This window comes from Columba livia, chromosome 15 (assembly GCF_036013475.1).
Source record: "Columba livia isolate bColLiv1 breed racing homer chromosome 15, bColLiv1.pat.W.v2, whole genome shotgun sequence".
NCBI classification, from domain to species: domain Eukaryota; kingdom Metazoa; phylum Chordata; class Aves; order Columbiformes; family Columbidae; genus Columba; species Columba livia.
Window position 1 is genome coordinate 17,561,390 of NC_088616.1, and position 26,682 is coordinate 17,588,071.

The window sequence follows — 26,682 nt, forward strand, 5'->3', positions numbered from 1 at the left end:
TCGCGGCGGGGTGGCGGAGCCGTTCGCGCCGGGGCGGGTCCGGCCGCCCGGGCGAGGGTCGCGCACACGGGGCTCCCGTTGTCCTGAGCCCCCCAAGGGGAGCGGCGCAGGCCGCCTGGTTTCCCGCCAGGCGGGGAGCTGTGAAGCGCTCGCTCCAGCGCAGCGCGAACGCTGAGGGCGGAGTAGGCCACGGTGCCTTTCTTTCCCTTAAGCTCTTCCTAAGGCCTTTTGGAGGAATGCATCCGAGGTTCTTGGTTGCCTGGCGGCGAGCAGAGGGCAGAGCTGCGCGGCGGGAGCGGCTCCGGGCTGAGGCTGCCAGTGAAACCCGCGGTGAATGGCAGAGAAGCCGCCGTTGTATTTCAGCCGTCTGGGTAGCTGAGCGGTTGATTTCTAACAGCTATTGTCTTGTTTTGTGAAAAGGAGCAATTGACTTGACTGATGTTTAGTAGCCCAAGAGAGTATGGAAATCTTCCCAGAAAAAAAAAATATAGTAGTTATTCCTTGCAACAAGAAGGCTGCGCGAGTTCACGTGCGGCCTCCAGTCCGAGCCCCCAAACCCGCGGGCCGGCATCGCAGCCGCAGCTGTCCGGTGTGCAAATCCAGAGGGACATCACCGCTTAAACAGTATCCGATTAAACAGTGTTCCCTGTAAGAAAACCCATCCAAGCAGTAACAAAGCTAGGAACAGCCTCACAGGAATGGGGCTTCCAATGACCGTGGAAAACAGGTGACAACTTATCCCAGCTGAACAGGGGTACTTTCCTTTCTATAGCATCACAGAAAAGGTAGGATTTCTTTAAAATATCTTGGTTTACATTATTACAGTCCCTGTTTGAGAAAATAGCGTACAGCCGGTTGTATATTGTTGAAAAATTTATGAAAAAGATCCTAACTACAATCTTCCATTTTCTTATTTAAAATATAGCATAAACCTTGAAATCTTTAAATAGCTTATATATTCCCTGAGAAATAAGAATTAGTACCTCCCGTTGAGTTTATCTTTTTTTAAATGTATCCACAGCATGACAGAAACAAGTTTACTAATTTTCAGGGATTAGAAATCAAAGTCTGTCCTCTTAAATCGTGTTTGCAAGTATAGCAATACAACTCCTTGGCAAGCCCTATAGTATCTTTTATTTTACTCTTACAATGCCCTAAGAGGTTGTATGTGTTACATGTGAAAAGTTTAATAGATTTGAACTCTAATAGACTAATTGTTTTAAACATATTGAATAACTTTCAGCCTCAAATAATGTTTGATTTAATTACGAGTAAGTTGCCTACTTGAGGACACGTTAGGAACCCAAATCCAGCACCTGGAAAATTTGTGCTGCAAACAACAGCATTTGGGAGAACTGCCCAGGTCCGTGGTACAGACAGCAATAGTGGCGGGACAAGTGCCACTAAGGATGACCTGAGTGGTGACAGTGCTCTGGCACTTCCATCACTATGTGTAAATGTAATAAAGAGGTCTGAAAGTACAGTTTGTCTTAAAGCACTGTCTGAAGTAGCCAGATGAGCTGTTTGACAGAGGCTGGATTGAAATATGTACATTTAATGCATTAGATGTAAACACTTCTAAAAGAATTAATATGGAAATTAAAGTACCTAATAAAAACACTGACAGGTACATGACTAGAATCTATTTTAACAGACACATTAAAGGCAGAGAGCCAACATCCCTTCTCTTTCAACCCCTTTCTCAGTTCATGCAGGATATATTCAGAACATGTTTGTGATCTAAGTTGTTTTCTGACATCTGATAAAATATTGAAACACGTCCAGGCTGCAGTTAAAGATGACCCAGGGCCACTTCAGCTTGTGCATCAAGCCAACACATGATTTTAACTACAGCAATTACTATTATTTGATAAATCAATACATTTCTTTTCTATACAACAGTTAAAAATTATGGGGGAAAAGAGTACCAGAAAATACTATCCCGCTGTATTTGTGAGAGATCAGTATTTTTCACTGTTTTAATTTTTCTTCTCCAGGAATTTACTTCTGGGCTCTCTTTTCCTTGTCCCCCAAAGCGAAGGTCGCAGATATTGAGATGCTGTTAAGTATTTGTAAGGCTAATTAATACCAGCTAAAACACTGGAAGATAAATGTTGCACAGTTGTCAGCAAAGCAAGAAGTGCAGCCATCACATTTCTTCCATTTTATACTCTGATGTCCAGTCACTTGGACGGTAAGCGCTGAACGTGCCTTGTGCTCCTGCATCATGAGGGCAAGAAAATCTTCTCATCAATCTGGCTCGGAAAGCAGGCTGACGCTGAACAGGAAGAGGCAGCAGGAGGAGACAGATGGACATCGGCTGCTTGCTACTATTAGCAGAAAAAATGTAATGCATTTCTAGATTATCTATTTCTGGGTACAATTAAAGTACCAGATGTGAATTTTACAAAAATACCCCATGGTACAAAACTGCTACAGGTCCTGATACCAGACAAGGTCAGGTGGGATGTATGCGCCAGTCTCATTATTTCTCGGTTTAAGGACTGAGTAGATAGATATGGAAAGACAGTGTAAAAATGGACCGGGCACTTTTCTAAAATACGAAGTTCTGGATACCTGGATGGTACACTTACATATTTTCTTCTCAGAAAAGTCTGACATTTATCTTCACTTTTAAAAGCATGCTGTATATCAATGCACAAAGTACTGTTTCTGAGGAAAAATTTCAGAAGTTCTAGAATATTGATATAAATTTAACTTCCACTGGAGTTTGTGTTTCTTCTTTGCAGACCTGTCTTTTCTATCCAGTTTCCTTCCTGCCTTAGTGGAAAGGGAAGTCAGATCCCCAACCTCAACAGGAGCAGAGTAAGCAGTCCCCAAGGCTGTCCACATCATATGACGCAGGAGAGAATATTTTACTCATCAGGACTATAAGGGAGTAAAATAAGGTTTTTAGCCCCCCTTAGGCCCATGTATCTACAGATCTTGCTTTAAAAAACAACCCACCCACCCACCATACTTATCAAAAACATTTTCACTGAGATAAAGAGACCACAATGCTTGAAGTTGTGTACCAGCCTAGAATATCAGCCTGTTTTTAAGGGGAAAAAATAAAAGAGGAAGAGATTATCTGAAATTTGATTTCTACTTCTCTTGAAGACAGGTGATCGCAAGGGAACAAGGTATCGCAGTTTAACGAGTTCCCGTTCCTCAACTGAAATGCCGTAACTGGCTGTGCGCTCACTCGGAAGCAGCGTGCGGTGTCCACAACCACAACGTAGCAAGAGCCAGAATACCAGCAAGTGCACGATGGCCAGTGCTACGGGGCCAGCTGCTCAGGGGACATGTTCCAGGTGACTTGCTTTTTCTGTGAGTGTCATTTGAGTTAGTCATGCCTCTCCCGTAACCCCAGGTGCGTTTGGCTGGCACACCTGGGAGACACATCTCACGTCTGCTTCAACGTGGGCAGAATGGGACTCTAACAAGGTCCTGGGACTGAAATCTGTGTTAGGGGAAGATAACTCAGGTGGTGATGATCCTAAGATCAGCGTAGCAGCCAAGTGATAAGCAAATCTGCCATAATGCAGTACATAATTGCTTCTGGAATATTTCCGCAGAATATAAAAAGGCGTAAAGGGCTTCTTAAAATTAAAGAAGGATGCCGTTTTTTTTTAAAGAGGTAACTTTAGAGCCTCAAACTGACAGGAGTTGGTTAGCTCTGATGTGACAGATTGGGATCACTGGGAGTCAAACATTCTATGTACTGTACAAAACTTGACAACAGCCATAATGCCAGATTTAACAGGGACAGTTTTCAGACACTGTGGATGGGTAGCTGTTTTCTTATCTTCCAGGATGTAGAGATACTACAAATGTGGCATTTCTTCAGTACCAGGGGCTAGGGATATTTTCTCTACTGGTGATCCAGAGCCAGGAATCTCTTTCTCTTTTTTAAACACAATTCTGAATATAAAGTGTCAGGCACTGAAATAATAAGCCAATAAAGTATTTCTTCCTGTCTGTTAGCCTCGTAAGAATCCCACATCCAATCAGATTAATTACATGAAATACTTCCTTGTACATACTGCTTGGACAGGGCCACCTGTCGCGTGGTTCACGACACTCAGAAGATCTAGGCCTACACCAGCCTTATGTCAGACTGTCAACAGTCAGATGTATATCCTGCAGTAGGTACAGCAGTGCCTAGCAACGATCAGAGTAGTCACACGTGTAGAAGAGGGCTGCAATTCTCACAATATGCAGATAGGAGAATGATTATCATGATATATATTCAACAGCAGATTTATGCATTCATCTGATTTTTTTTTCATTCTCAAATATAAACATTAGAACTGAAACGATACAGGAAAAATTAAGCTTGGTTTAAACAAATGTTACCCACATTTATGACAAACAACATTTCTTTAAGGATCAAAAAAACCTTTATACAGCATTTCTCTGTCGTACATTCTTCCCCAAAATCCCAATGGTGTGAAAAGCGAGGGACTGTGGGACATTTTTCCCGCAGATGCATTCCAGTGAAAGAGATCACGTGCACTTTGTATTGAATGTACGAATGCACAGGGGGCAGATCCATATGACTAGTAGTATCGTATGGCATGGATGCCTGCTCTAGGGGGTTCTGTGGTTTGTTTCACCAGAGTAAAAAGCAGCAGTGGAAGTGTGCCAGATTGTGAATGGATGGCAGATTACATACATGGAGAGCACACTACCTGCCATGCATACTAGTGCTCTCCTCCTCTTTCTCTCCTTTCCATCGATTCTTCCCACAGAAATTAAGTTTCACCAGTTTTGAAGGAGGTATCTCACGACTCACATTTTTTGTAGAATGGGCTTTTCTATCAGTGACCTTTACAAGTGGTACATTGGCAAAAGTAAAATTGCTTTTCTACAATACTCACACCATCTTATGAACCAAACAGAATTTGTAATTTCACCGTGAAATAAGTACAGCATTGAGTGCTCCATATTTACCTTTCCTACACTACTCTTAGAAGAAACAGATATGTCTTTGGCCAAATGTAAATGCAATGCCCAACTTATAATTATTAATTTAATAAAATAAATAAATAATCAAGGAGTTCAGGTACTTAAAGCCACTTGTGCTTGAAAGAAATTACAGTGCAGATGGTGCAAAACAAAGAGCTCACTCCTGCTCCAATTAAAAGCTAAACTCTAACTCACATAATTGCAAACAGAATCACTCCCAGGTACATTGACAGAAGATGATCATTTTCAGCTCATACCGATTTCTGAAGTGCTCGGTATAGCTAAGTCACGTATCTGACTTAAACAGCTGACCTGGAAATGCTGACTGTCTTCTTGATTATGAAAATATTTTCCTGCGTCTTCACTGAAGTGCACACAGAACCCAAGTCAGGCAATTTCTGCAAATCAAACAACCTTTTAGTACGTTCACATCTAAACCAGGCAGAACTTTTAAATGTGAAAAAACAGATAAATCTTTATAATGTATTTGATCCACCGAGGCATTTTTTTGTTTTACTGGGCATTTGCATGTATATGCTGGGATTGCTAAAACAATTTCTTTTATATTTAAATGCATAGAAAGGTTATTTGCCACAATCTACTGTTTAAATGCAGAATAGTAAACACAGCGGGAAAAGCTGAATCTTCTCATTAACATTAGAGAAGAAGGTGCAAGGCGGTTTGCAGCAATAGTAGCTCTTTGCTCATAAAATGCAATGCTAAAGCATGTAGCATTATCTCTAACATCACATCACACTTGGCAAGGTCAGATACAGGCAAAGGCAGTTTTCTAGAGCAGCAGATTGCTACAGGGGTAGAGGGGACAGAGGGGCTGAGAAAGGGCCATGCTCTCACTGCCTACTTTCCCCAGAACAAAGCCTGACAATCGGGTTGGTTCCTGCTGCTGCATGAATTACAGCATCTGTGGGACTGTGGTGGGAGCTGCTACTCCCAGCAGCAGCAAGAGCCAACACCGTCCTTCCCCCGGCAGCAGCGAGCCCCTGCCCCGGCCGCCCCGTTCAGCCCCACTCCTATTGCTTCCCCACCTGGAGAAAATTTCAATTCCGCTTTCAGGGATGCGAAGCTAGAGGTAATGTTTGCCATAAAGAAATACAAATAAAAGTTCAAAAGGTGTTCACTACAATACAGCCTGTGGTGGATTCACTCGACTCCCCGACCAGCCAAACCAGCAGCAGTTTGGTACAGCCCGACATGAAAAGCTAATATTTTAAGTCTATGCATTGCCTTTTTTAGTCTAGCAACGATAAAGACTTGCAATGGCAAAATGGAAAACTGTAGCATGCATTCTTGGCATAAAACCATGTTGAATGACATAAAAATGTATGTTCACATGCAGAGGATTTTTAATGTATCTGTTTTTTCCATTGTTTAAAATACAGAGGCATGGCATGAAAAACATTAGACATGTAAGCCATATGTTGATAAAACACATGAAATTGTTTGTGGTTTATAACGATGAGAAATTAGTTATTATAGAGCTTGTAGAAAGTACTGGATTGACTGTCCTCGTAGTACACAGACGCAATGAACACTTTTCCCTTACCATTGCCACGCGTGTGCTTCAGCCCCGCCCGAGGTAAGGGACAACCTCGTGATGAACACCAGCAGGTTTCCATGGCGCCTTTTGTCACATGAAATACTAATAGTATTGCCAGTGCCCTCTGTGTCAACAGTTCTGGCGTTGAATACATGCAGCCACGGGGAACTACATTTCACACAGGTGCTTAAATTGTAAGAACACATCATCACTTCTTATCTGAGCAGGATTTAAACCAGCAGCCCAGAGATGAAGTTATTTTATTGCAAAAGCCGTAACTTTTAGTCTGGTTTCTCCTATGCACGGAAGGATAGCCTCTGTCCGGAGGAACGTACACTCTAAGTACAAGAAGAAAACCTAACAGATGGATGCAATAGTGTGACCAAATTAGCCAATGTAAAAAGCACTGGGTACAATACATCAGCCTCCAAATAAGTCACCTGCTACCGGTCTCCTGGGTCATTCAGGCTCCTTCCTAACACGTAAGCATACCTTTCAGTGATTTTCTCAGGAGACAGACAAGCCATTTCCAGTTTTAAAATTTGTCTGAAGTATTTGAAGGGATCCTGTGTTACTGGTTAATGGTAAAGGGCAGGGAAAGGGGGTACTTCACATCAGGATGGCAGGTGAAGGTGTTGCTTTTAAGAAATTAAACACTTTGCACTCAGGCATCTCAGAGCCTCTTGATTCTACTGTCAGGCTGAGCTGCAGCTCTTTGTCTCTAGCATCTCTTCTGCAAGCTCCAGGACACTGAAAATCAAAAAGCAAAGAAAAATATTAAGTCTTTTGATGTACCTCAATTTGCAGTCTCAAAGACTAAGTAGAACACTTAAGCATTTATTTGCTTAATTTGAATTTCTTCCTTAAACCCACCAGTGCTCTTATTCAATTCTAAATGTCAAAATGGTAAAATCCAATGAAAGTTAATGGCAACATTCTTTTAATTGGAGATTATCAAAGCAGTTGTGGAATAAAATCTTATCAATAAACTGAAACAGGCAAAATACAGATTAATACAATATGTTCCAAATAACAATGCAGTAATGGATCGGTGTTACATGAAATTTTAAATATACTTTTGTTAAGGTTAGCTTTACAGTAAAGATAAGATAAAGTTCTTTCCCCTTGATTATATTCTAAGATAGTCTAACAGAGGTACAAAACACCTTTGTAATACAGAAAAATCATTCAGAAATTGTTATCTATGTATTCAGAGCTGGAAGGGGGTCCCACGGTCCTTCATCCTGTGTTGCTACTGATAAGCCACCACTGTTACAGATGAACTATGTTTCTGTTATAAAGCTACCTCTTATAGAAAATATAATTTACCTCAAGCTTAACAAATTTGGATTCAGAAAGGTAGGTGCAGCATAAACACAGCACATAACGAGATGCTGAAGCCACTCAGACAGGGAGCACCTGAAGAGCAGAAGGCATCATTTGTTAGTGTCACTATGCAGTTCAGCATAACTTGCCCAGTATAAATTGCAATATGGAGAAGTAAAATAAACCACTGAAGCAAATGTACTAATAGGCTTTAATTCCAAACAGGATGGGAACAGCAAGAAAAACTGTTCAAGGGGTCTTACAGTCTGGATAAAGACGCTAACCCACCCCAGTGCTCCCTCCTTTCCCACTAGCAGCTCTGCAAACAAGGTTCTGCTGCAGATAAAGGTTGTGATCTGAAAGTCCAGAGGTGGAGATCTCTGCCTTACATTTAGGCAAAGAATACAGGAAAGAAGGAGAAGGAAAAGCTCACTCTTTCAGGCTACATTTTACACAAGCTAGTGCTTAGCTAGTATGCTAAGCTTAGCATACTAGCAGCATATAGTTGTTAATGCCACCTGACAACCTTCATTATCTATTGCTGTGGCTAAATCCAACAACATCCTTGCTGTTTGTCTTGGTCAGACATGATTTGAGGCATGAGTTAAAAAGCTGTTTAGAGAATTGACAGTAACCCACCTTCAAAATACAGGTCTGATTCTGGTGGATGCTGTGGGACTGCACAGCCCACTGGAGCGTGTGTCCTCCTCCAAGCGGGAGGAGGGACTGACGTACTCACCGCCCGGAGCCGGGGTTTGCAGCGCCTGGGTAGCGCTCGCACCCTGCTGTGTCCCTGGGGTGCTGGGCCTGGCTCCGTCCAGCGCCAGCTGCAGGCTCTGGAGCTGCAACGCATTCAGATGCTCACGCTGCGACCTGGTAACCATGGCGGCATTTTCAGGGCCCAGGTTTGCTATTTGTTCTGGGGACAATGCCTGGGAGGAATAAAAGCCAGAAAAAAATGGGTTTAGGCCGTCAATTATGTAAGGCAGGTAAGAAATCGGAAGTCAGCACTGCCTTGGAATTTGGAATGAGGGGAAGTAGCCTTCAAGATTGTGTTGCTGTAAAAGAGCTCAACAGAGCTTAGAAAAAATCCTCTGCATTCATTTACTCCACTGACCACTGAGCTGTCTTTCACCCTTCTCTTTGCTGCTGGGATCTGACAGCTTGAGAAGCTTTCTATGCCAACACTGTATTGGACACTTCTTCAATATATTGCTGGCGTTTAATCTTCCAGCCATTTATTTTCTGATTTGTTCAAAGACTGGTGACATTGTACATCCTCTTGTGTTCTCATTTATTTCCTCTTACATCTGCTCCCAAGCAACCTCACTTGAACCTATGTTTGACATTTGATTAGAGTTAGCAGTAGACCAATGAGATGAAAAAACTCATGCTTTAATCTCGTTATTCAATTTTCTCTTTTAGACTGAAAATCTTCCAAGCTTGCTCATATTAAAACTCGTGTTTGAAAATGAAACATGGTAATCATAATCTTACAGTAATTATATTATATCACATAGCAATTAACCAGTTTGTAAAGCCTGCATGTACTGGGCATGCTGGATTGCTTTGATTCTAGTTAACATTCTGCAGGCACAAGAATTTTAGCCCTCCTACACAAGCCTTCTTTGCTGCAACAATTCTGCATTGGGTTCTACTTTAAGGAGACTAAATTTCCATTCCAAGTAGGTCAGACAATGGAGCAAATAATTCCCAGTTTTTCATAGTCTGCTAAATGGTGTGCACTTTTAAACTGAGTAAACCCATGTAAATGACTACAGGTCCAGAATTTTGAATTGAGCCTCTTCCTAATTCAATTGAAGTCCATAATACAATGTAATTTGTCATAAATCAAAATCTGATTAACATACAGTCCTAAAATGAAGCTATACAAAACCCATGTTAAAACAAAATCTGCTCTGAATCTTTCATATACAGAAAACTCCCCTGAGAAGGTGCCCTGTTCTTTGTTAAGCACATTTGGTAGTGTCATTACTATTCTTAATAACAAAAACGTATGCTATTTGAAAGAAATTCTACAAGCTGCCATAGGTTTTCAGCTGTTTTTCAAATAAATAGTCTCACTAAGGACATTTCAAACGCATCTCGACTGCCGGTGGTCCTGTGCAAAACAGTGGCTGTTCAAGGAGTTTTTCTCTGTTATGGAAGCTGACATGATTAACTATCTGTTTAGCTTATCTGTCCATAAGTCAACCGCTTGCCCGAGCATCTGAAAGAGACCCACCTAGGCAGAATATTAATCTTGTCACTAAGTCAAATAATTCTGGGGCAATGATCTCAAGATCCGTGTTCTAATTTCTGGTCCACATTCAGGCCTAGTATAATTAGATGTGATTCCTTTCTGATCTCTATCTCCTTGTTTTAGAGCTAACTCGGGAGAATGTTGCCAGATTTTAGGATAATAAAAAAGCTCTCACATAGCAGAGAAATTTGTAGCTTTGATAGCATCCTTGAAAATCTTAATAAACAGAGAAGAAAACTCAGATCTGAACAGAATGTTGGAAGAAAGAGAGTCCATTCCCTGTTTCCTGATCCTAGATCTTTACTTTTTCCTTGGGACACATTCTGAAGAATAAATAAACCTTGTCTAGCACATTTTATGAGCATCACAAATTCAGATGGTACAGCTGAAAGTTAATGTTTCAGATTCTTGACTGCCTCTCACTTAACACACCATCGAAAAATTCTTGCTGAAACCCAGAACCAAACTATAAATCAGTGCTGCAGCTTATTTATACTAGAGTAAAAATTATAGAAATTTGGTTACTTCTTCGGTAATCAAACTCTTACTTGGAAAATTTCAGGAGGTATAAGTCTTATTCCTTTTGGCTGGAAATAAGGCATCAAGTTTCTATCAAATGCTTTTAATTCATCCTCATTCAAGCCACCTGAAAAAGACAGCAATAATATTCTTTTTATTAGATTTATTTTTAGGCTAACACAAATTTTAAGCATTTATACAAGATACCTAGTAAATTGTTTACTCCAGTGCATTATGGAGATAGATCCTGGTTCTTTTGTTGTTTTGTTTCTTTCATTATATTCTAACATTTCAAGTCACCTGAACTTAACCTGTGGTATGGAATGTACTCAAGTTACTTTAGCTTGGAAAAGAGACAAAAGAGACAATGATGAAAATCAATAAAATCATAAGAACTGTTATTAGGGAATGCTTGTTCACAGCCTCTTCTGATGCAAGATGAAGGAGCACAAGCACGCAATGCGAGTTATTTCTTCACCCATTAGCTACTTAGAGTGTGGAATCATTGCCACAGGCATCGGGGATGCTAAAATTCGTGACCATGGGCAGAGCTGGGCGCGACCTCTGGCTCAGGAGGCGCCTGAGAGCACGCTGGAGCAGAACCGCTCCAGGCTCACCCTGCTCTTTTGCCCTTCCCTGGGCAGCCCGTTTCCAGCTCTGGCGGCAGGATGCTCGCTCAGCTGCAGCACTGCCCCGATCCCATAGGGACTCTCTTGTAGCAGCACATTCACAAATGGTGAGTGGGTCTGAAATCCTGGCTGGTTTTGCCCTCCTTGATTTACCTTTTCCAACTTATGGGACCCAAACGACTTCAGGCTGTGCTCCCCAAAGTCGGACTGAGCAGATTCAGAGAACCTTACAAAGAATACAACTTTTCCTTAGTGCTAATGAAACTGCTGGATGTCCATCCCTGCAGGTGACTCCTCTCTGGAAAAAAATGTCTTTCGCCAGTCTAGAAAAATGCACTGCTACGTGAACCTGTCTCTTGGTGCTTAATAACAACATTTCAGAACCATCACCGTCTGAAGTCCAAATTTTGTTACCTGCTATAGTACCAATCTCTTGTAAAACAGAGCTGTTCCAGCTGGTAGCAGGACCAAACACAGATTCTGTTATCTCCTTAAACTGTCTCAGAACAGGGGTGCTACACAACAACAGGCCAATTCTTGCAACAGCAGCACTGCAAAAGGCAACAGGGTTAACGTTGCATGCTGCAATTACATACAATATTAAATATGCCTGGAATATACTTAGTCTGCTGTAAGAAGATTAAACCCATTTTCAAGTTAGAAGATATATATATAAATGTTTAATGCTTTGAGAAAGAAAAAGTTTCTCAACATGACACTTAAATGGTGGGATATAAATGGCAGATAAAATCCAAAATTGAATATATTTTAAACAACCAGTGTATGTCTTCCACAACAATTACTGCCTTTCTAAAAGCATTAGAAGTGTCCTTTAGGCTCTTGAAATCTTGAAGGAAAAAAAATTGCTTAATAAATTCTATCAATAGAGACACTTATAAATATTTCATTAAGTATTAAACGCAGTACCTGAATTCAGCAGTCCTTATGGACATGATTTCCGAGGAGTTCAGAGCACAGAGAATAGCTCCTAAGCCAACTAAATCAAAGCTTTTTAGTGTACTGATCGTCTGGCCAGAGTCTTCTAGAAAACCTTGCAAAATAGATCTTGCCTACAAAAGCAGTAAGATATTATACATCAACAGTGTAAATATAATTGAAGGTTTTGTTACTAGAGGCTCAAAATCTTACCAGAAACTATGGATCATATATAAACCTGAGCCTTCCCAATGTAATCAATTGGAGTTTTGCCATGGCTTTCAGGCAGAGCACTGTCACCACCCATATGTGACACGTAAACAGGGCACTGTTACACAACCACTTCCCAGGTGCAAGGTGAGAGTACTCTGTTCCTCTTCTGCCGGGTCACGAGGAAACACTTCGCCAGAAGAAACAGGTGTTGAAGTGCCTAACATTTAAATTGCTAGAAGGAAACATAAATTACTCAAGGGGATCAATATGAAACTTCCAGTTTTTGTAATACTCAGGTTGTCCTGTTTAATTTAAGTGCCATATATAGGTAGTGACCTGTGTTTGGGATTCATTTTCAGATGTGAGTAGGATATTGGTACCAAAATGCTTTTGCGAGCCTACGTTATTTAGGATGGTGCTCATCCTAAACTAACCACTTAAAAATTGTATGTCTAACTTAGACCTGATGCCAAGGCATCCTTCAAAGACAGTGACAGAAACAAGCATCTTTCAAGACTTCCTAATCTATCCACAATGCTGAGCCTCAAATGACTAGCCCAAATTGGCTGCTTAAATTTTAGACAACTGAAGTTAGGCACGATGAATCTCTTTGAACTACCTATTGTTACAGCAAGAAACCTCAAAAGCCAACTACTATTGTACAAAACCCTCCCAAGTGTTTCCTACTGATGGTGCTGTTGAGAACAAGAACCTATTAAACAGATTCGTGATATTTTGCCAAAGCTGGCTGCAACCATGCAAGCATCTGTGCAGTGGAAGAGCCCTGATGGGATGGGTCACACAGTCAGAAGTACACTGCCAACCGCATATACAAATACAGGCTTTTAACTCCTACGAGGAACGTCCCGCTGACAGAACTAGAAGTTATTCAAGGAAAGGAAGATGAGAGGAGCCTGTCTGCTACTAACTGAGGCCTCTAGGGCAATGGATGCTGGGGCTGGGGGCACAGTGCCTCTTCAGTGATTAGTCCTGGTTAGGAAGGGCTGATAGAGGACGGGCTGACCGCTTTCTACTACTTAGTGAGCAATTGCTAAACAATACTCTCGTCCCTGCCACAACTAATATTGATTGATGTCCGCTTGGCCACCTCCCCAGGGAAGCCAGTGGCCAGGCAGACACCAGTGCTGACCTACCTGCCACTTTCACCGGGGTCCCAGCCACAGAACGGCAGCAGGGAGCAGTGGGGATTGCTGCGTCTGTTTCTTAGGTGATTTCAGGATTTCAGTCCCAAAGGGCGTGAATCCAGAGCCTTTCACCAGGAGTACCTTCAGTAACGTACTTACCTGGGTAAGAGTCCATTCTGTTTGCTGACTAAGGACAGAAATGGTGTCAATAGAATGCAAATCCAGCTCTTCAATTTCATGTTCAGTGAGTGCCAGAGCAATGTGGCCCAGAGAAACAATATGATAACTCTTCCAGTCTGGCAGCGATCCCCAGACCTTCAGAAGAGATTCATTAATGTACAGAGTCTGTTAGATCATTATAATCTTCCTCTATACAAACCATTCTCAAACCCCTTAATTTTAAATGTTCCAGTACCCAAAGTGTGCCTCTTTGCACACAAAAGGCAGAGCTTAGGTATTGTTCTGCTTAGGCTTTCAAGGTTCTACACCAATAACGGTTAGTTTTTCTAAAATTGCTGTAACTTCTACAGCTTGAGTTTGTTGCTCGGTCAGTGCAGGGACTGCTGAAAGTGTTGCTGTAAGAGCAAGTACCACTAAAACCGCGAGCCTGTGCTGAGATCCACACTGCCATGCTGCTACCATGAACGCAGCACCGGGACCACCCGGGCTACCGCACCAGCTGCAAACGCTCCAGTGGAGTGGCTTTACAGTGCTTTTGCAACCAGTCATTCTGGCTCAGTCATGGACAAGTAAAGCAGAAATCGAAGTAGAGAACTGAGTAATACAGACAAATAGCCAATTCCTAAAGTTCTGATGTCTAGTTTTATGTGCATACAATATTAAAAATAAAAAACTAATTTTAATGTCTTCGTCCAGATACAGTTAAATCCATCAAGCTCTGTAAAAACGAAGAAATAAGCAGGGTAAGCAGGGGCTCTTCTGTACCAGTACCAATGCATTTCAACTGAGAAGCTTCGCTGCTTTTCGCTTTATCTGTGATGTAGTTACAGTGATTCTAAAGCTGTCACAGACCAGCCCTAAGAAAATTTCGATTTTGGAAAAAGGTCTGCCTGAATAAGGAATAATGAGAGGCTGGAACTGTCAATTACATTTAGTTAGAAACAACAGAAGACAGTAGTCAGCGGTCAGTATCTCTCAGGATGTGGCCAATTGTCTTTACAGAAACAAGACCCTGGGTTTCGGCTGAGGGAAGTGCCTTGAACAAGACAGGCACGTATTTCAAAGAAAAAGAAGAAAAGCTTCCTTTAACAGTCTTGTGCACTCCAGCAACTTTGCTTGATGTCAGTCAATACATTACAGCTTTCTAGTACATGCTGCTAACTCTACGTAGAAAAATAAAACTAAAAGCCCAGTCCCAGGCTAAGTTGATCATCCACGTTGTCTGATTCACCAAAATATTTATTGCATTTTCAGGATAGCTACAATTTTAACTGGGTTTTGTTTGTTTGTTGTTTTTTGTTTGGTTTTGGCCTTTTTTTTTTTTTTTAATTAGATCACAGCTGGCAATGACTTGCTGACAAAATATCTCTGCAGTTGCCTACTAAATAGTCTTTGCATCTTCAGGTACATCTGAAGCTGTACCATCTGCATCACATGAAGAAAAAGGGCCCGATCTCTGCAATAAGATCCTCCTTACACAGAGCTGCAGCCTGTCTGCTGTTCACAGCGCCACACACGCCCAGCACAGCAGCCCCAGGACTGCTGAGCTGCTGCTCTCAACCATGACCCTCGGCTTCGGGATTTGTTTCAGAGAAGCTTTGCTGGTCCTGTGCCTCCTGACTGAGATTCCACTGGATCTTTCACGTTGGTTTTACAGTGTCATAAAGAAACAGAAAAAGGGTCTAAGCTTGGGAAATTTCTATCTTTTCAAAAGAAAATAGATAGAGAAAAGTATTAGCTCAATTTTAAAGCTCCTAATTCTTCAGCTTAAGAGCTACATGGCACACATGCAGTTAAAAATATCATGTGTCTATCTCCCGATCTAGGTCATAAACTACAGAATTTGAAGGATTTCATAAATAGTATTATCTGACAATGCTGGATGAAATCACTGACATAACGGTATAAATAACACAACACATGAAACTGAAATCTCCTTTGTCCTCATTCACGTAGAAAACACAGACCCATATATCTGTTACTACCGTGGAGCCTGGAGACCTTCCATTTACAAGTGAGCTAAGCTTCTTACTTTCATTAAGACACAATCCGATAACTAGAGTTTTTGAATTAGTTTGGGACCATGACTAGTACGCAGTTTCTTTTAGGGGAAATCAATCAATTAGGATAAATTAAAGCTGGCTTAATTAAATCTTTAATCAAAGATGCCCTCTAGTTAATAACATAACAGCATCTCATGCACATAATTTCTAAGCGCTTTGCCTGTACTGTCTGATTTCTCCTGCTTCACGTTCAAATTAATATCTAGGACGTCTGGCTTTGTCTAGCAGCAATCTGTCTTACAAACACTCACGCTTACAGAATATACATTCATTCAGTGCACTACAGATCTGTATATCTTTGAACTGAATATGGCTGGGATTTGAGTGTATTAACCTTGTTGGCAATTTCTCTACAACAGTCATCACGAATCATTACGTTGCACTGTTGTAAAATATTTAGTTCCCACTATTTCAGATAAGCATTGTTTTTATTTTCTTCTAGGATCACACTTTCTTTTCCCTCTTCCCACCCATGTCTGTGTGCTGGCAGAGGGAAGCTGTCTTGGGAAGAATGCATCTGATGTTGTCCTACTGCAATAAGGCAGTGGAGACAGAATTGCACAGAATTGCTCACCATCTGCTTTTGAAAATCTGGTCAGTGCTGCTTCTCTTTGAGCACCTGCAGTTCAGGAGTTTTAGAAGCTGAACTTCACGGCTAAAGTCTGTACTGTTGGCTTATCTACCCAAAAGTCATGGTCATCTCTACTACTTTGGCTGCAGCTGCTGATTTAAGGCGCACCTTGTCCCTTGATCCCACTTTCCTCCGGAGGTCACAGCCCTCACATCCCCAAGGATCTCCACTTGTGCTACTTGTACTACTCGTGCAGCCAACTGCACTTGTAGATGCTTCCTAACCTCATTCTGTCAGAATGGTCTGATGGAACCTAAAAAGGACTTTTAGAACATTGGATCATTTTGACAGAACAGGATTACAGAGTAGCTAGCCATGCAGAGATGGAAGCAGAGAGCAGATAACCTCCAGCAGTTGCTGGTGACAAGAAGCTGAAGACAAGCTGGGGACAGTAACCTCTTCTCCTCTGAGTTTTCTGCAACCAAAACAACTTGTCTGACTGCACCCTAAGCCTTTTGCTTGCTGAAAGAAAGTAAGTTTGGGACACTACCTGTTCCCAAGCAGTGCAGGAAACCACAAAGCAGCAAGAGGAGGTCACCCCTCAGAGGAGTGCAATACCAGCAACAGGGACGGAGTGAGGTCAGAGCTCCGTCCCAGCCCACAGCTGGCCAAGGCAGCGCTGCCGGAGCCCAGGCACCCTGCTGGTGCTCTGCCCAGCACAGCGCTCTGCCCGGGGGACACGGCACAGACCCTGCGCTGCAGCGCCAGCGCGGAGGGGATTTCGTCCCAGCCTCCCACACCACTGCTGCAGCCTGGGCACCACGTAGGGGCTGAGCCCAGGGCAGAGACCTCTCTGAGGAGCTCAAGAGGAGCTGCACTGCTGCGCTCTGAAAGACAGGGGTGAGGTGCTGCAGGAGTGGTGGCAAGAGCTGGGACTTCAGCCTGGTTCCTGCCCATGAATCCACAGCCCAGCAAAGACAGAAGTCATCTCTCTGCTGTGTTTCCAGAACTTGCACTCACCAATAGCATCCTAGTAAAGCCAGACTAAATGTGTGTGAGTTTTTTCACTCCCTAAAATTTCCCACGGGTGGGTTTGTCCCTGACTGTGACAAGAAGGTGGGAGAAAAAGCGTTATTCAGCTAGTAAGTCTCTTTCAGTCCGCCTGGTTTTTACAACACTGTAAACTATATTTAACATTGATCTAGACAGACTTGAGCTTAATTCTCAGCAGGCCAATCAACAGCCTATAGTTCTGCTTGCTGATTTTTCATTTGTGAAACAAAAGTGAGAAGCAAGTAACTGAAAAGCAATTCAAAAGTCAAAGCGCTTAAGTTTTTCAGCTGCCAATAGCTCAGAACAACTTGCTCGTTGACTATAAAGCAAGGGCAAGAGTCTTCTATCACCATCTCACATTATTTATCCAATAAACAATAAATATTCTTGCAGCAGTAATCACACTGCCATAGCACAGCTATTTTAGAACTGCATAGTTCAATAACAGCAAATCAAATTATGGACTTAATTTTTCTTCACAGACAGGATAGTTACCTGCTTGGCTTTTTCCTTCAAGGCAATAAGCTGGGAGCTGTTAAAACTTGAGACAGTCCCAAGAAGTTCCACATTTTTGTCAAAAGTCCCTGCATCCATGCATTTCAGTTCCTGAACGGACCAAAAGACATTTGCTTCTGCTAATTTAATAATTTCATTTGAAGAAGGAGCTCTGGTTCCCAGGCAATCTGGAAAAAAGTCAAATAGCAAGCGTTTTCTTCGAGACTGAAAAAAATTCAAAGCAAAACAGAGATTTAAGAGGGTGACAGATTATGAGTCAACTGCAGTAGATAAAATGCTGATAAATTAATTATCTTGCAATTAAGTAATTTCTTTAAATATTTACATTGTTAACATTGTGGATATAAAACTAGAACTTGCCTAACTTGCAAGAAATTTGTTATAATCTTTGTCCTGCAAAGGCACTGCATGCTGGAAAAGAAAACAGGAGCAGACGTATGTTTCAGAACAGTTACAATATTGCATGCCACAATAAACCAGAAATCTGGATGTGTGCAATAAAATGAACCAATATCTTACAAGTTTCTTTCAAGTTGAATTCCCTAAAGGCATCAAAATTCAGGTTAGGGCTTATTCTGAGGTAAAAGCACCATTCACTGAGAGTCCTGCTTAAGCATGATGTGCAAATCTTTGGGATGAACTCAGTGGAAATCTCCATATAGCTATGTCATTGTTCACAAAAAAAACGTTGCAGCAGAATAAACTTCTCCACATTCAAACAGCACATATGTGAATCCAGTTCAAAAGGAAAGCAACAGACATGGCAGGTTCTTTCACTCTGAAATACCCTGACAAAGATGTATGTCTTGTAAGACTTGCCTGACATTTAAGCAAGGTGAAGACAGAAGCTGGATGTGTCAGAAAAGCACACAGTGCTTGTTCTTTATGTCAATCATGTTGTTAAAATGTCAGGATGTAGAGATGGCTGTTCACTTAACAACAGAACTGTTTGGACACACAAACTCCATTTAAAACATTTTCTTTACGGTCAGGTTCTGGCCCTACACATCATCAAATGAGACAGTTTCTATTGTGTGCTTTAACTAATCCTGGTCTTTGTTGGCATAATCTGCCTCTACTATTGATGGAAGGCAGAACTTAGAATCCTCATGTGGTTGCTTACTGCTCTCTCTCCTGTCACTAATTTAGGAAAACCTTACTTAATAATTATCTATACCAAATAATCCTTACATGTCTTCAGATATGGTCATTACCAATAAAAAGCAAGAATTTCACAGATACTGTGCCTGAGCTAAGCTCCCCCAGATAAATAAATTAAAACGAGGATCTATAAAGTAGATTTGTACTTTGAAAGGAGGCAGAGGAGGGATTTATTTGCATCAAAGGAAGCTGCAGTAGTGGGTAGAACAGTGAAAAGACTGAATCTGTCGAGCAAACGAAAATGTTGTTCAGCTTGCCCTGTACCAGCTGATGTTCTGCTCTCCCTTCACACCACCCTGTGTGAAGCTGCATTGTTTCCCCTTCCCCTGCTGCAAAAGGTCAGCTTTTATAATGTAAATACTACCCATCCAGCCGCAATGCAGTTCCCTTCCCCAGGTCATGAAAACCTAATATTTTGTGGGTTTGGAGAAAACATTTATTTTATTATTTGTAACACACCAGATACATTGGCTCAATTATAGAGGAAAATACTAATTAGACTCCTGGCTTTGCTTCCTGTATCTGATGCTACTTCACTCTTTCTTTTGCTATTTAATCACATTTAGTTTGATGAAGAACATATTATATATGGAATATAGTATAACATCTCAGTACTCGAGGAAAACAACCTGAGCTCTTTTTGCAGCACTGCCGCTGATTTCTGTAGCGTCTCAGACACACGGTTCCTGAGTTCTGCGTCACGTGTTCCCTCCTGCCTAAAGCACCACAACTTCTGTCTCTGTCTTGAGGCAGATGACTTAGATGCTACAACTCTGTCACTGGTAATTGTTACTGTTATTAATATTAGCTCACGACTGGACTGCGGGAAATGTAAAATAGCAGGATGGTAGCGTGAAGAGCATCCGTGTTATTCTAGAGCTATTTCCATAATACCCTGTTTCTAGTGATTTACAAATCAGCCCTAAAACTTTGGGGTTTTTTTCATTAGTTGTGTGGAGTTGGTAAGATTATGTTTGGTAACATAACTTCGATACCTGCAGAAGTATTTCTTGGACTAGCACAAACAATCCTTCAGTTTTTCACTTCCCAGATTCCCCTCTAGTTGAGCTCTTGCACCTCAAATGAAACACCAAAAGCCTCCAACAGCCTTGGATCCAAGGTGTCCTTTGGCCGAGATCACTGGCTTCACTGGCACGTTTTATATCAGTTTTGCAACGCAGAAGAGACAGCTCTGCAGCTGCACGGGACATGAGTTAGCCTGATCAGAGAAGTCTTTGGGATTCATATCGTTGGGATCCAGAGGCCTAAAAAAGCACATGTAAGGACACAAGCATACTGAAATACCTGATGCTGAACATTTAGTCCTGTGGCCCACGCCTAAAGAAATATGATTTATGATCTGATGGTTTACTTGTTTGAGGATCATTGAATTTAATGCATACAGATGGACTAATACTCTGCTATTCCATCAGCTCGATTCTGCTTTTTAAAAACGTGATAATCGTGTAATGAATCCTCTGATCAATAGAGGTCATTTTTTTTCCAGGCTATGCAAAAATACAACTCTGTAGAACACCCTCTGTCTCTCTCTCTATATTAATACAGCATTATCAGCAACAAATTCATTCCCAGAGACACACGGTCATTCAGAGTTGCTGTTACACAAGCAGGTGGATTTCCATGGTGGCTCAGGGCTTGCTGAGAGCTTGGACCTGTATTTTGTAAGTCAGAGAACCAATGGGGAGATTTTCAAAGACATAAAGGCAGACAGTACCAAGCTCCTTGGAATTGTTGGGGTCTGAGATCCCAATAGTGCTCTCAAAAGCCTCCCCCACAGCAGGGCTGTTTGCCATGGCACAGGATGGCATACCTTAAAAACGCTTCCTGGGCGAATTTCAAGTAAGAGGAAGCACACAGTCATTGTAATTTTAGAATATAGTCAAAGTATGTACCTTACACAAAGAAAATGATCCATTTGTCACCAGATATTCTAATAGATTAGTTTGGTTGCTAACTGAAATACCTCTTAGATTATAAAAAACTTGGTCCATTTGGATAGACAAAATACAGTGCCTCTAGCGTCTGACTTGAGAGCAGCCGAGTCTGCATATGCTCACATTTGGCAAAGGATTCTCTACCTTTTGGCACAACAGTAACTTATCACCTTCATGGCTCTTTGATTCAATGCTTTTCACTCAGATTACAAAGGAAAGTAAGAATCAACAACAAAACAGATAAACAAACAAACCAAAAAACCCAAACAAAAAGCACCCTGAACCCTCTAATTCAAATAATTCATTTTTTTCCCTTTGTGCATTCAGGAGCATTCCGGGAGATGCTTAACTACATAATCCTGTAATGAAATCAAGTGCTTCTGAAATTAGTCAATGCATGAGACTACTACAGGCAACAGAACGAAGACTCACACTGTTGTTGCTAGAAGTCTGAACCTCTTTGAGTTACTCAATGCTTTACTTTTTATTGTCTGGCTTCTCAGAATGCATTTGATGACAAGGTGAAACAAAAAGTGTGTTTGAATTGCACCATCATGGGCCAAAATGACACCATTGTAAATCTGGCATTTTGCAGAGATACCAGGTGAAACACTGACCAGGTGTGGTGAGAGATGATTCCATGGTGGCAGTCGCATTGGAGACAGATTCAAATACAGCTGATAGAAGCTCTTCAGCTGAAGAAATTGGTCCAATTGTCTTTCCTATTTGTAAAATGATATCTGGGAACTTCGAAAGAAAGAAAGAAAGAATGAGTAAGATTTCTTTCTCCCTTTTGAAACAAAGGAATTTGCAGAGAAAGACTTGTACAGACCTCAGCAAAGTAGGGGTTAATAACAACTCAGCCTCCTTCCTGCTTGTGCAAATGTTTCAGAAGAGGAGAGTAAACTGGCTGGTACTGAAAGGTTAACAGCCTATGTTTAAGGGGAATAAAAATTCTAAACAGAGCAAATGCTGAGTGATTCTCCCTCTCGTGTGCCCTCTCAGCTACCGGCAACGCCTGAGCACTGCCCGACTGGAGCCTGTGTCCAGACCCTCCAGGAGCAACGAGTTCCACCGTTTTTTTATGTGCGGTGCAGAAAGTAATTAATTTTGTTTGTCTTAAATTTGCCAGGCAAGAATTGAGGATAGGGACGCAATTAATTTATGAGAAATAACTTCAACCTGTTCACCTATTTTAGGCTCTTTGGACCTCTCTCTTCCACCCTGCTAGTCATGTTCCTTTCAGCTGGAGTTCTATTAGTCCTGTTCTATTTGGTCAGTTATAAGCATTATCTCCTGAGGAAAAGCTGCTGACTGTGCTCTCATATTTCTGCTGAGGAATGAACTCCCCATTCCAGTATATTTTACTATAGATAAAAATGATAAGATTATAAGAACTAAAGAGGGCAAAGAAACTGCAAAATGCAACGCTGAGGCTATCAGTTGTTACGTGTGCTATGCTGGCCTTAGGGCAAAGGGCCGCATGAGTAAATTCTAATTTGATCAGTATGACCTCATTGTTAACAGGATAAGAAACATAACTTTGACGGATGGAAGGCAGGGGAATGGAGGAAACAACACCGCAAGGTATAAAGTACTAAAAACGTTCGAGTATGTGTCACCGTAAATGTACCATTTCTCTTCCCTACATGACAATGTACAACTCTCATTGTATGCATGCAAATAATTTAAATCGATATTAATAATTTACAATACCATTACTTTCAAGAAGTCATCTCAGAAATTTTGGTGGAGTCAAGAATATGTGAAACATTAACACATGGTTCTGTGTCAAGAGAATTATTTACCTAGTTTAGCATTTGGGTTACATAATTCAGACTGCATTACAACATTCGCAAATCCAAATTCTAACATCTTCTGCAAATTCATGAATTCTAATAAAAACATACCTTTTCAGCAAGGACATCTAATTCCCCTTTTGACAGCAGAGCTACAAATGGTCCAACATCTAAAGTTGTTTCAGCTGTCCAGTTCTTTGGGGAGCTGAAGAAATATTTTGGGAAATTTTACTGAGGAAGAATGTTTGTAGTCAAAATTCTACTAAAACTTCAGAGTTTTTCTTACACGATATCATACAGGAAACACAGAGACTCCTATGTCAATGTGATGATTCATGCTTATTAATATCAGTCTGCATTTTCTCATTTCTCTGTGACACACAGGGCATTAGTGGAATTCTCACTAGACTCAGAGAAAGCCTCCAAATATTGTGGTAATGGAGCTCTCTCCCTCAACAGCCTTAGTGTTGTTAGCATCGCAGTGTTGAAGCAAGGAGAAGTAACACTTTTCTAAAAAGAAAATGTACCATTTTCTGTCAGGTTCATGCTGCAATATTAATCTGCAAAATGGCATAAAAAAAGAAGTGGAAACCTCATAACCAAAATTCAAACCACTCTTTTTCCGAGAATCTTATCCTAAGGACTAACGTGGCTAATACTGCAAGCAAGAAATACTTGCCAGTACTTGCTTCTAAATTAAAAAAAAACCCTAATCTAATCCAATATTTAACTATTTGTAGGTGTATAGGGGCTGTTTTAATTGGTGTTAGGCTGAAGGGATGGTTGGAAACTATGTGTTCAGTCCCCCTTTTCAAGTACAAGATAAGTCTGAGACAATGCAAGCGAAGAACAGCATATTCTTGCCAGATAGAAGACAGCTTTGTTTTTTTGCATGACTGATACAGCAGTGCTGTTCAAATCAGCCTCCTGATCTGAGTCATTAATGACATCTAACACGCTGTCCACTTTGTTGCTTGAGATGGTTGAACCTTATATCCCTCTACTTCTCCTCTAGCCCACTGCCACAGGTGCTTGCAGGCTGCTTTATTTCTCTTCTCACACCAGCACACTATCTCACTTCAATTTTCTCATTCTTTGTATTCTTGTGCCACTCTTTGCCTGTAACGCCCTTTCTCTTGCCATGCCAGAGAGTCTGTTTGCCTGCCCCTCCACAAACATTACATTTTCTCTCCTTTTTCTCCAGGACTTCAGTCATGCAGGGTGTCCCTGGGGTTGTATTGTGTTCCACAGTTATCATGTTACACACAAGAACAGAAACGTCATTCTAGTGGATGGAGACCCCAAGCTTGGCCAGTGACAGAAGCTGAATTGTGTTGTTTTCATTACAGCTCTACCTGGGCACAGCGAGCGGTTAGTATTTGCATGGCTTAACCATGAGCATAAGCAAGGTGGTATATCTAATACCTTACCCATATAACTCAAGGAGTTTATATTTAATTTCAGTCTTCTGCTCATGGCAGAGCTGTCGGCAGAGTTTGAATTGATGAAGGGCTGTTGCCATTGCCTTCAGGGACATGCTGCCATGTAGAAAGGCTGGAGGTAAGAGGCAGATTAGATTTCCAAGTAGGTCAACATCATATTCATCAGCAATGGAGCCATTCTGAAACAAGAAGCATTTACCTTGTTGGCAGAGCTAACCTTGGCTCTTGCCCTGTATCACTCAACTGCATCACAACACATTTAAGCTCTGTGAGCCTTTAGGGAACAAAGACACGACAGTTTGCACTAGCAACTTCATCTACAATTTCTGCTGAGACTGCTTTATACTTTTTGCTTCTACCAACGCATTTGGTGACATTTAATAAGCACTTGTCAGAGCTTTCTTTATTCCATAATGAAGCACACATAAAAATAATTTAAACTAAATCTCCTGCTACAATCTCCATATCCAGGTGACCACCCAACACCTGCAGAGGTGGTGCAGTTCTGCCTAGCAGAAGGGCCCTCACAGGGCCCCTCATGGCAAAAGGGCCACAAGCTCTTGCTGTCACAACCCTCTGGTGGGTTTTTCAGCAGCTGCTGAAACACCAGGAATTATAGGGCTGGTTAGTATGTATAAAGACATGAATACTCACAGCTACATCAAAGAACTATTTTCCCCTAAAAACTGGTGACTGCTGCAGTTCCCAGACAGCAGAAGTCACAAAATCCTGGTACTACCACTTCTCCCACGGAGCTTCCAGTGCCACGTATGGCTCTACAGGACCAGCACTGCTTGGAGCAAGGGAGAACAGCTCTAGGTGCCAACAGGTCAGCTCCAGGCTATCCTGGCCAGTTCACTGTGGTCAGCAATGACACTTCTAGGACTTCTTCAGAACACTTCGACACATGCATGCAGTCAAGGCAAATCATTAAGGAAACTAGAAAATGTTTTCCTTAGGCAGGTAACAATAAAATAGAAAACACACAAAAACCCCCATAAGAATACAGATAGGAAAGTCAAGAACTAATGTAGATGGTGACTGACGTTACTGTGTGAAATGAAGTACAGTAATATGCACAAACAGAACCCCAGAATGGCTGAGTTTGGAAGGGACCTCTGGAGGTCGTGCGGTCCTTCCCCTGCTCAAAGCAGGTCAGCTACAGCGGGTGGCCTGGGGCCTTGGCACCGAGAGCTTCTCTGAGCCAGGTGACAGCCTAAGCTGTTCTTGTGGTGATGAAGAAATCAGAAACTGTGCTATTGCCTTCTGGGCTCTCAGAGCCCATCAGCTGTGGGTTCACTGCACAAACACACTACACGAGAGCCTGTGTCTCAGGTTGCTGTCTGTATGGAACAGACCATGAGCATGTGCATGTGGACCAGAGAGCACAGTAGGCAAGATAACTTTATGATGCACCACATGACAATAAAGGGAAAGAAAACTGATCAACCACTCTCACTTAATTTGGAATTGTCAGTGGCTAACTACAGATTACTTTTTTTACAGCTCCCCTTACACTGCTGACCCCTCCTAGCCGTACCTACCAAGCACTCCTGCACTTTTTGCAGGACAGCGTTCTTTTTGTGGAGGCTTGGATTCAAAAGGTCCATGTCAGTCCTCCTCAGACTTTCAATGAAAGGGATGCACGAAGGGCCTGAAACATACTCCAGGTACTCAACCCTGCAGAAAGAATTCCAATGCTCTCAGAATGTAAGCCCGGCCTTCATACACCCATAACCACACCCATAAAATCTGTGATGATGGAAGAATTTAGATACAAGCTTGGACTTGAAAAATTATAAACCTGCCAGGCCAGAAAAGTTGCAATTAACCCACACCTTGCTTGAACTTAGGTGTTTTCTTCCAGTTCACCAGTACTTGAACCTCACTTCAAAAAATGGCTAAGGGTTATAACTCGCTACAAGCGGAATAAACTTCTCTGAGATGTTTTAACACCACATTAAACAAGACTGTCTACACTTCAGAAACTTTTCTTCTTTCTCTCTTTTGTCAGCAATAATTCTCTGATGAATTAAGATGTGGTAGGTGGGTTAAGGACAAAAAGTAATTTTAGAGTAGGCTTCCTTCTTATCAAAGTCCAAGAAAGGCTGCCGAATTAAACAAAATGATGCTCTTCTCCAGCCAGAGTGGCAGGCAGCCTTTGCCAATAAAGCCGCACCGGGTTTGCAGGCAGGAGCACCAGTGACTTCTGATGGCCCTGAACACACAACATGCAGTTTTTGGCCAAATAGCTTGGTGCTGCTGTTTGAAGAAAGCCTTGTATTAAAGTCTGTTATTATTTTATTGGTTTTAAATACAGTAATGCTTTTTCAAACATAATCCTTTTTTTTTTTTCCTTACTTTTTTTCAAATAAAAAATTC

General features: G+C 41.6%; 1 protein-coding gene and 1 long non-coding RNA gene across 14 annotated transcripts in view; one reads left to right on the top strand and one right to left on the bottom strand.

The window, feature by feature from the left end:
* The first annotated feature begins 128 nt into the window (after positions 1-128).
* On the top strand, positions 129-2,724 carry LOC110356125 (uncharacterized). The gene is made up of 2 exons (XR_002409197.2): positions 129-785; positions 1,998-2,724. It is a non-coding gene; the product is annotated as an uncharacterized LOC110356125 (long non-coding RNA).
* A 3,589-nt stretch (positions 2,725-6,313) lies between these two features.
* The window catches only part of OTOA (otoancorin), a 40,562-nt gene continuing 20,193 nt past the window's right edge, over positions 6,314-26,682 (bottom strand). For 5 of the 13 annotated variants that reach the window (XR_010466474.1, XR_010466479.1, XR_010466473.1 and 2 more), the window contains 11 exons: positions 25,845-25,980; positions 24,289-24,479; positions 22,970-23,063; positions 21,677-21,806; positions 17,923-18,110; positions 13,720-13,875; positions 12,194-12,336; positions 11,681-11,817; positions 10,667-10,764; positions 7,859-8,787; positions 6,314-7,279 (listed from right to left, as the gene is read on the bottom strand). Coding sequence is in view for 5 of the 13 variants with exons in the window: in XM_065031629.1 (XP_064887701.1) it covers positions 7,881-7,948; positions 8,595-8,787; positions 10,667-10,764; positions 11,681-11,817; positions 12,194-12,336; positions 13,720-13,875; positions 17,923-18,110; positions 21,677-21,806; positions 22,970-23,063; positions 24,289-24,479; positions 25,845-25,980 (1,534 nt within the window). In the remaining 8 variants the exon portion in view is untranslated. Of the gene's footprint in view, positions 7,280-7,858; positions 8,788-10,666; positions 10,765-11,680; positions 11,818-12,193; positions 12,337-13,719; positions 13,876-17,922; positions 18,148-21,676; positions 21,807-22,969; positions 23,064-24,288; positions 24,480-25,844; positions 25,981-26,682 lie in introns of all 13 variants that reach the window. The other 8 variants (XM_065031629.1, XM_065031626.1, XM_065031628.1 and 5 more) reach the window with 4 other exon arrangements.